The sequence below is a fragment of the Geospiza fortis genome, unplaced genomic scaffold (genome assembly GCF_000277835.1).
Source record: "Geospiza fortis unplaced genomic scaffold, GeoFor_1.0 scaffold112, whole genome shotgun sequence".
NCBI classification, from domain to species: Eukaryota; Metazoa; Chordata; class Aves; order Passeriformes; family Thraupidae; genus Geospiza; species Geospiza fortis.
In genome coordinates this window covers 28,556,012-28,565,946 of record NW_005054298.1, presented here as the reverse complement: position 1 = coordinate 28,565,946, position 9,935 = coordinate 28,556,012, and the positions used below count along the sequence as shown (strand labels likewise).

At 38.0% G+C, this 9,935-nt stretch overlaps 1 protein-coding gene across 2 annotated transcripts in view; it reads left to right on the top strand.

Annotated features, from left to right (window-relative positions):
* Positions 1 to 6,663: 6,663 nt before the first annotated feature.
* GLS (glutaminase) overlaps positions 6,664 to 9,935 on the top strand; it is a 50,684-nt gene continuing 47,412 nt past the window's right edge. For both annotated transcript variants that reach the window (XM_005415972.3, XM_031059052.1), the window contains exons 1-2: positions 6,664 to 6,939; positions 7,424 to 7,545. In XM_005415972.3, coding sequence (XP_005416029.2) covers positions 6,817 to 6,939; positions 7,424 to 7,545 — 245 coding nt within the window. In that variant the 5' untranslated portion in view covers positions 6,664 to 6,816. The remainder of the gene's footprint in view (positions 6,940 to 7,423; positions 7,546 to 9,935) is intronic.

The window sequence follows — 9,935 nt, the reverse complement described above, 5'->3', positions numbered from 1 at the left end:
ATTATGGGGTGGCATAATTAAAATTAAACCCAAGCTGCTTTCCCAGGCTTTGCTATGCTTATTACCTGGATGAAAAGAGCAAATGACAGAAGAAACAGGTCTGAGAAAGGAGTACCTTGTTTTGACACTGAGCAAAGTCTCTGTTAGTCTAATGCTAAGAGGAAGTCTGGGGAAGATTCTACAAAGCCAGTCAGGAAGGCTTCAGCCCGTAGCTTGTTAATAGTTCTGCTTTTGAGCTGTGGTTTGTGTTTTTTTTTTAGCATGAACTTCAATATGGCAGGTGGGCAGAGAGGCTGTGACCTTGTTCTTTTCTGCTTTTTTCCCCCAGATGCATCAGCTGCTCAGCCTGGTTCAGTGGGGTACAGTCTGCTTTAAAGGCATCACCAGTTACTTCTGCTGTCAGATGCCTTAAAAAATGCATGCCTGTCAGGTTATGTAACTGTGTGCAATATAATACACACTCATAACGGGTAGTATTTCTAAATTTACGCCTTTGTTCAGCAAATATGAGGTCTCCTCCTTGAGTTAGCTCTCTAGATAATGTTTTGGAACAAAAAAATATCCTTCTGTAGTTGAATAGGTGTGGTTTATAAAGACTGCCTGTCTGTTTTCAAGCAGAAATACAGACATTAAAAACTTTGGAAAAAACCAGCATGCCAGCTGTGATGGGTTTTTGAGGGTATTGCAAAGGTGATTTATTGAAGAGGTAACATTTTCTTAAACTCAGCTGTTATTAGCTTCCTACAGCTAGCATCGATTAGGGAAATTCTTCAATTTCTAACATGGGGTAAAACTATGTAATCACAAGCCAGTTAAACACTTTTAATACTTTTTGGCTTTTGACAAAAGGATGTGTTTGAAAGTCAAATGTTTGTTCTTTGAATCTTACTGCAGAATGAACATGGAGATATTCTATGAAACATCTAGCATGTAGTTACAAACACAGAAAAATCTAGAAACTTTCTTTTCATTTCAGGTTGTGCAGGAATTCCTGGTGGCGCATTAGTCAGGCTACTAGATACCTTCATTCTTACTTTTCTCGAAGCAGAACTGTGAAAATCTTCCTTCAAGCATTTGTAAATGGTACATTCCATGTGGAAGTCATTGCTATATTAAGACAGAGTGCAGGCTCAAGAAGAAAAGTGAGGTTCTTCAAAAGACAGGTGTCTGAACTGCGCTGACAACTGGGCTGAGTCAGTGCAGTCTGTGTTCTGCTGATTCCCGTGCTTTGCCCTCTATAGTGTCTTAACATTTGAGTGGTGTTTGACAAATGGTTTGTGGACTCAACTGGCAATAGCCTTTTTCCTTTTTCTTTTTAGTTAATGTTGGGGGGCTATTTTATTTCTATTTGATTATAAGGTTGTGGTTCTGGGATACTGAAATAACTCATGATGTCATAAGACAACAGTAAGGTTTTCCTGTTTATTTGCTTTCCTAACATTCCTTGTCTACAGAGTAGGAGTTGCAAGTAAAAGCCTAAAATGTTTTCTGCAAAGACTACCCAGAAATTTAGAACAGTTCAATTCCTCATAGTGAGGATAAATTCTGAGGTCTGTGGCTGATGAAATAACTAGTATCCCATTGCATAACCAGATCCCCTGGTGCATTTTTTCCATAACATCTTTCACCACCTCTTTATCCTTGCTCTCTAGCCTTTACACTGTGTATCCAACTGAAACTTAATGTATTTTGGACAGGAAAAATAATTGAGTTTGAACTGAGAGTGGTCACAGACGGGTAAATTTAATTAATAGGAATTGTGGATTAAAACACAATAGTATCTCTGCTCATGCCTGAGTTATTAAAACACAGTAGCCTAAGACACTCGTCAGTTACAGATGTGTATAATATTTAATACACTTTGCTCCTGCTTTCAGTGTAACTGTTCTTCATTTGTTTTTACTTTCAGTATAAGAGTTCATCTTGTACTGGACAGTAAAGGGATGAAACAGTTTATCTTAGTAGAAGCTATTTCTAAATTAAAAAGGTCTTGATTAAAGTGAGAGGGAAAGCAAAACGTGAGTGACCCTAACTTTTGAAAGCTAAATTGGTCACTTTTTTTAGCTAAATTGCAATAATGCTAGACACTGGTATATAGAATATCACAAAACAGTTAAAGGAAGTGTTTTTGTTTTGTTTTGTTTTTAATGACAAGGGAGTGGTAGTGCTCTTTTTTAAGGGCAGGGATGAATTCTGGAGATACTTTTCAAAATTAATTTGCTTTTACAGACCAGATAACAGAGGAATAACAAGTAACCAGGCAGTGTTTCATTTTGCTGATACTTCTGATAGAGTGTGGATACAATACTGAGAGATGCAAGCAACAGAAGTGCACTTTTATTAGACCTTTCATAACTTCTGTAGAGGCTAAGGTTTTGAAGCTAGAGTTTGTTTTTGTTTTTTTACCAGAAGCACTTTGTTAGCTACTAAACATGTCTATCTTTGATCTAAGTTTATAAGTGTCTAGTTTGCTCTTGAACAAAGGTAGTTCTTGAGTAAATAGCTGCCCGCCTCTATTACGGGACCAGTGTGTCACTGTAGGAGTGGACAAAAAGCAGTTGCTTAGTGACTTGACAAATGCTGGAGATACAACCAAGATATACAGCATCTGTAGTACGGTGACAACTTCTGCAAGATGCCTGTCTTAGGTAGAGGGGCAACTGACTGTGATTTGCAGCTTTCACAGAATCCCAGAATAGTTTGGGTTGGTAGAGACCATTTAGTCCAAACTCCTCTGCAATGAGCAGGGACATCTTCAGCAGCCAGATCAGGCTGCTGAGAGCTTCATGCAAGGTGACCTTGAATGTTTCCAGGGGTGGGGACCTGTTTTCACGTCTGGACAGCCTGCTCCAGCATTTCACCACCCTCACCATAAAATTTCTTCATTATATCTAAATATAACGCTGCCCTCTTTTAGTGGAAAACCATTATGCCTCGTCCTGTTGTGACAGACCCCGCTGAAAAGTCTGTCCCCATCTCTCTTACAGACCCACTCTAGGTACTGAAAGGCTGCAGTGAGGTCTCCCAGGACCCTCCTCTTCTCCAGGCTGAGTAGCCCTTGTTCCTTGAGCCTTACCTGCTAGAGGGAGGTGCTCATCCCTGTGGCCTTCTTGGTGGCTTCCTCCAGACCTGCTCCAGTGGGCTGATGTCATTCCTGTGCTGAGGGCCCCAGAGCTGAATGTGGTACTCTGTGTGGGGTCTCAGCAGGTGAACGTAGTACTCTGTGTGGTGTCTCAGCAGAGTGGAGTAAAGGGGAAAATCCCCTCCTTGACCTGCTGCCCACGCTGCTCTGCATGCAGCCCAGGACGTGTTTGGCTCCAGTGCCTGTGCCTGGGTTGTGTCCAGCTCCTCCACCAGCACCCACAGATCCTTCTTGGCAGGGCTACTCTTCCCCCAGGCTGTGTTGAATCCAGGAGTTACCATGGCCCAGGTGTAGAACCCTGCACTTTACCCTGCTGAGCTTCATGAGGTTCACACCTGGACAAGCTTCTTGAGTGTGTGCAGGTCCCTCTGGATATTGGCCCATCCCTCAGGCTTGTCACCTGCACCTCTCAGCTTGGTGTTATTGGCAAGCTTGCTGAGGCTTCATTCGATCCCGCTGTTGGTGTCATTGATGAAGATCTTCAATGGTCCCTCAGGGACCATTGTTTGTGACAGTAATTGTAACCTCATTTTTATGACTGGTGTCATGTTTGTTACTAATGCCGGAAACTATTACTAGCAGTATCATATCTTTATATCATTTGTTGTTCTGTAAATCCTGTTCTGCATTTTGGCAGTTCTATCCTGAAGTACAGAGTAAGAATCTTCCACGTTATTTGAAATTTAATCTTGTTTTTATCCTAGAAATTCAGCGTTTGTTGAAGTGAAGTCCCCCCCAGAATCTGGTGTAGACCTTGTACTTATGCAAAAGGAAGATCTGAAGGAAGGACTGTGAAGTCCTTGTGCTTGGAATTCCTGTGTTGGCTTTTCTTTGTATTTAAAAAACCAGTCCACCAGTACTGTAATGCACAGATTAGTATACTACCAAAAAAGTCTAGTTGTTCGATAGTCTAGTGCTTTTTTTATTTGAAGAAGGTAAAGAAAAATCAAAAGTCATTATTCATGAAATCAGGTAAACTGGAATTTCCACTTAATTTGACTGTGAAAATTGCAAGTTCCCTGACCTGAAAAACAGCTTTTTACCATGTGTGGAACAGAATTATCTTGCTAAGTGTGTTCACAGTGCCAAAACACATCTTTTAGGTTAAGCAAACATCAGTTACTGACATCACTGATCTGATAAACTGCAGAGCAAGCCTTTTCACCCCTATTTAGCTGATAAACTTTACCAAAAGATGGACTATTTGACAAGGAGCAATTTTCTGTAAATATATTCAATGTCATCCTCTTTGCTTTGGTTGTCTGTGCAGCTCCATTGTTTAATTAGGCTGAGTGACCCAATATTGAACAACAGCAGATGTGAAAGATATGAAAACCATGTTGAGAGATTTTCTGCTGTGAAAGGTGCATGTCTCTAAAATAGATTAAAATCTTAGGAAGAGGCAGGTAAAATCTTGGTTAAATGGCTGAAGTATTTTTCTGCATCTTTCCAGATAGAAATTCCATACTTGGAACAGCTGTAAAATTGAGTAATTGCTCAGAAATGTGTAATTAAATAGGTTATCAGTTAACATTTCTCAGTGTGTTTGCTGGCTGGTTTTGCCAGAGTGAAATAGGAAAGTTTCCTCTGCCAGACCTTCAGCAGTCCAGACATTCCTTAAAACATGAGATCTTGACATTTTGGGAAGCTCAGTTGAATGCTTTGTATAAATGATAAATATGTAGGTGTGTAGATGACATAACTTAGCATAACTTTAAAAGTTAGTTCACTACACAATTAGGATGCAGACATCCTAAAGCTTTAGTTGCTGTGTTGGTAGTTCTGGTTCTGTTGCCTTGACTGGACACACTGTCCCCAAAGGGTTGAAAATGAAACATGCTGCCTGGAAGACCTGAATTTTCTTTAGCAAAAGGGCTGCTCAATAATTAGTTTGAGGTAGTTGCAAGCGTTTGTCTTGGTTGAATTGCCAGCCTGTCTGTGCATTAGTCAGCCAGCATAATTTAAATTAAAAAAAAATCTAGACTGTAAGACAAGGAAAGTTCTGTTGGCTTACAAAGCTGTCTTCTGTTCTTAGTATGTAAGTACAGGATTTTAAATTGGAAAATGAGAGGTGATATTTTTTACTACTGGTTTTCACAGCTAGTTACAAGGAAAGGAGGGAGGCAAGGGCAATCTAGAGGTTGTCTTAAATTTATAAGGGTATTTGGGTACAATCAGATTTTTATTAAAAATAATCATAAATCTGACTTGTGTAAGTATTGGGAGGAGGAGAGGATTAAACGTCAGTAAGATTGCATTGGCCTATCTAGGGTCTGTGCTGAGCTGGAGCATTTTATTTTTGCAGTTTTTGCAGTAACACTGAGTTCTGTTATTCAAAGAATTACTGATCTCTTGAAAACTTCAATGACTAGAGTTTGGACGTACTTTTTGTAAACACATGCATAAATATATAAAAATACATAAATTGCCACTAAACATTCTGGTTTCAGGCAATAGTTTATCTATTACTGTATAGTAACAAAGTATTGCCAGTATTAATAGATTATCAGATAGACCTTTAAAACTGATGGTTAAAATAATGTAAGACTGCACGCTATGCATTTTAGTTACTATCTACATATTTTTTTTCTTTTGGTTTTATGTATTTTTGTGTGTCAAACACTGAAACATTGGCTTTTTTTGTCTGGAAACAAACCTGGGCACTTCAGGGGACCAAAGAATCAGAATCCCTTTGCTGTCACTGGCCCTCTCAGTCTGGTAGTGCAGTGGGCACTGCTTACAGGGCAGGTGTAAAGACTAGGGCTCCTGCCTGCTGCAGGGTGCTTTGGAATATCAGGGATTATTTTTATATTTTTTACAGGTTAAATCTGTAAACTTCAAAGGGAAGGGAAAGCTGTCAGTACTACAGCTTTCTGTCTTAGAAGGTATCTGAATGCTTTGTGTGGTAGGTTTCCTTCAGATTTCACATGAAATGGAGATGCAGGTAATGAAAACCTGCAGGCTGGGGGAAGCACGTCTCAGAGTGAAATAGGTAACACCTGGGATCCTTGGAGAGGGGTGTGTTTACACTGATAAGCACAGTGACCATTAAAGGTGCATCTGCACTGGGTTTACTTAGCTAAGTAGGTGTGATGAGAGTCACTCCTTCTGCTTCAGGTGCTCGATTATGCTGCAGATGGCTTTGCTTGTTCCATGGTAACTGATGGGGCTTACATAAGCTTCTAGAAGGATAAGGACTTTAGGACTCCTCTGTGGAGTCCTGAAAATGGGACTGTTTTGAAGAAAATATTACACATTTATCCTTTCCTTGTCTTGTCTGTAGAACACTTGGGTCAGTATGCTCTACAACTTCATTATGAGGCAGATACATCCTGGAATCTTACAAATAATTTATCCCCTGCAAGTGACATACCTATCCTTGGTAACATGAAAAAGAGGGATATGTGATTAATCTGCTCCCTAAAAAACCTAAATATAATCTTAATGGTAAATGTCTGACTAAAAATATGACGGAGTTGCAGTTAAGAATGTTTGCTACTGTAAAATCTCTGTATGCTGCTTGTAATATTAACTTCTTTTTCTACTTGAAGTCTAACTATGCTTTGTGTTCACTGATGAAAATGTTCTTTGAAATTAGTGGTAGCAGTGAAAATGTGTTTGCCTGAGGATAATGCAAAAATGTGTATAAATAAAAATAGGCACTAAAATAATCTATGGGGTTTTTTTTTCTGTTTTCCAGTAAAATAAAACAAGGTCTCCTTCCCAGCTTAGAAGATCTGCTTTTCTATACTATTGCAGAAGGACAAGAAAAAATACCAGTTCATAAATTCATAACTGTAAGTTTACTGTTCCAAAGTGCTGTATGAAAGCTGACTACTGCAAGGTTATTTTACATTTTAAATGCAAGAATGCAAAGAAAGAATTTCTGTTGTACATGTTTTTCTGTGGGAAGGAATGTATTGTTCCCCCCCAGTGCTGTTTCTGTAGTTAAGTAAGAGAATGAGTATATTAATGTTATTATTCACTTCTTTGATGTGCAAAGGAGTATGCTTGAAAGCAGCTGTGCCTGTGGCATAGCTCAGTAGTATTTTTGCTTCTATAAAATGTAGTTGGACCACTGTATTTCAAATAACATTAATGTTTTGACATAAAATGCAGCCAAAATGGCCGAAGGAAATTGCTGAAGAATCAGTAAAGTGTCACAATGTCTCTGTTGATGATGCAGTGGCAGATCTCTTACAGTGATAAATGCTGAGCAGTAGATAACTTGATTGTAATAGCATATCTTTTCACTTAGTAATTGCTGTTTTATTCTAATAGGCACTCAAATCTACAGGATTACGTACATCTGATCCTCGATTGAAAGAGTGCATGGATATGCTAAGACTGACTCTTCAGACTACTTCAGATGGTGTTATGCTGGACAAAGACCTTTTTAAAAAGTAAACTTTCTGTCTATTATGTAACTGTATAATTCTGAATGAATGCTGTCTGTGTGTTACTGAGTGGTGTCTTAAGGAGAGACATAAGGTGTAGAAATCGATTAGGAAGGGAGTCAAACACACCCTCTTGATGCTCTTTTGATAAAAGTTGTTCTCAGATTTCATGCAGCAGACAGGCTGTGTGATGTCCACAAGGGTTTAATGTGTAAATATTGTTTGCATGTGTGTGTGACCCCATACTGCAACTCTTGGTCAGGTGCCAAACAAAATTAATTGATGCAGCATGAAGTATTTAGTATGATCACATAAAACTGCTCTCTCTGTATTGACAGTTTTTAATCTGAAGTTCAGGATGCTGCTTCTGTGTGGCAAGATGTTCAGACGGATGTATGTAATTCTAAAAGTGAGTGTGAGGAAAACAATGATGTTAAATTTCAAGATAGGTGGAGATGAGAGGGATTAGGATTGCTGACATTGGTCTATTTTGGAAAAGATCTGTGTGCTGTATTTTAGTGATGCTTTTGTTTGGTTATTTTTAGCAAAGTCTGTAGTCAGCTGAAAGTATAAGCACTGTTCAGGTTGTCTTCTGTTCATTTCAAGCACCCTCCTTTGCTCCTCTACTTACAGCTTTTGTGTACCAAAAGACTGGAAATGTTAAGGCTTTTAAATTTTGAAATGAAATTTTTAGACTATTTTTCTGTCTGCATTTTTATTCCATTTGCAGGGTAAATCATAATACTTAAAACTTATTTGCACCTACAATTTTCTAAGTACATATATATATATAACATATACAGTATATGCTTATGCTATACTATGTATTGACATAGCTTATGTAAGTATAAATATATAAACATATACATATATATACACACATATATATATATATATACATATATACACACACACACACACACTTTTCCAACTCAGAATATTCTGTAACTTCTATAACTTCTTACTTAAAGTAGAAAATTTCTGGAGTTTATGTGAATATAGCTTAGTGGTGCAAAATTTCTCTAACATTTAGTTTAAAAATTCTGTGTGTATGTATATATATATATATATATAAATAAACATTTTTGGAAATAGAATTGAGAAAAAGTTAATGTCTGTGTGTGCAACAAAAAAGCCAGTCAACTCCTTAAGCAGATGGACCTTTACCTTACTTTGTAAAGGTCCAGCATGGACTAACTTTACTCATGTGTTACGTTCTAGATCAGGTCTTCACTGTTTTTATTTTCAGCAGAGTAAGAACTCTAAATTGTTAGATTCAGAAACCATTCTGGGTGTATGGATGGATTGGAAAGGAAATGCATTTGCTATTATCTGTTATACTAAAAGGCTTATTTGTCACAGTAAAGTGAATTATGTTTTAGGCAAGGGCTCTTCATTTGAAAAAGAATTTATTTCTAATTAGCAGGATTATATTATGTTGTGTGTCACATCTCTGGGATTTGATCCTCTCTGTGAGGAGAGTGGTCATTACTGTAACAATTTGTGGAAAGCTTACATGGTTGCTTCCTGTGTAGGAAGAGTTTTGAAGGTGAATCTTATTTCACATAGCAAGTTGTTCTTTTCAGCAGCAGAAGGTTCCTTTGTAACCATTTTTGTAAATTAAACACTCCTGAACTTCAGTTACCTGTTCCTTGTAGGGACACTGCATTTGTTGTGAAGAGGCTTGCACAGGGTCCCTGTATTTTCTTCCACAAGTGTTTAAGGTGTGAAATATAATCATGTATCTAGTCAGCTGTACTTAGTTCAGACCTTGAAAGCTTCAGTTCCCAAAACAAAAGTCAGTGGTGTAGTTCTCTTGAATTTGAATCCAAAGCTGCCAGATCAAATAAAGTATCATGGTTAAGTGATCTGGAGTGGTGGTAGCGTAAGTTTGACTAAATCAATCAAGTCCAGTAGAAATTACCTGTAAAATACACCAGCTCATGCATCTGTGTTGTCTGTCATTCTGTATGCCTTTTTAGTGGTTCTAAACATTAGGCTCCAATTCGACTAAAATTGCATTATTTTGAAGTTTTTTGGCTTTATAGCACTCTCCACATTAGAAAGAATCTTCGTGTTACAGGCAGAACAACTTGGTTTTAATCTTTCATCTGCAGAATTTCTTAAGATGAAGATTCTGGGTTGCACATCCTGGGGAGAGTGTTGATAAATTATTGAATTAGCTGTTGATGTTGCATTTGTGTAACATCATATGGTCTTTGCAGGGTGAGACCAGGCTGAAAGCAGTGCAACATGCTGGTTATCTTGCTATGAGAATTTTTTTTCTTTCCTTTCTTTCCTTTTTGGTACTACTTAATATAATACTACTCTGTTATAATAATAGTATTCAACAATTCATCTGTTATTAGATGCAACTTGGACTACTTTGTGTAGGG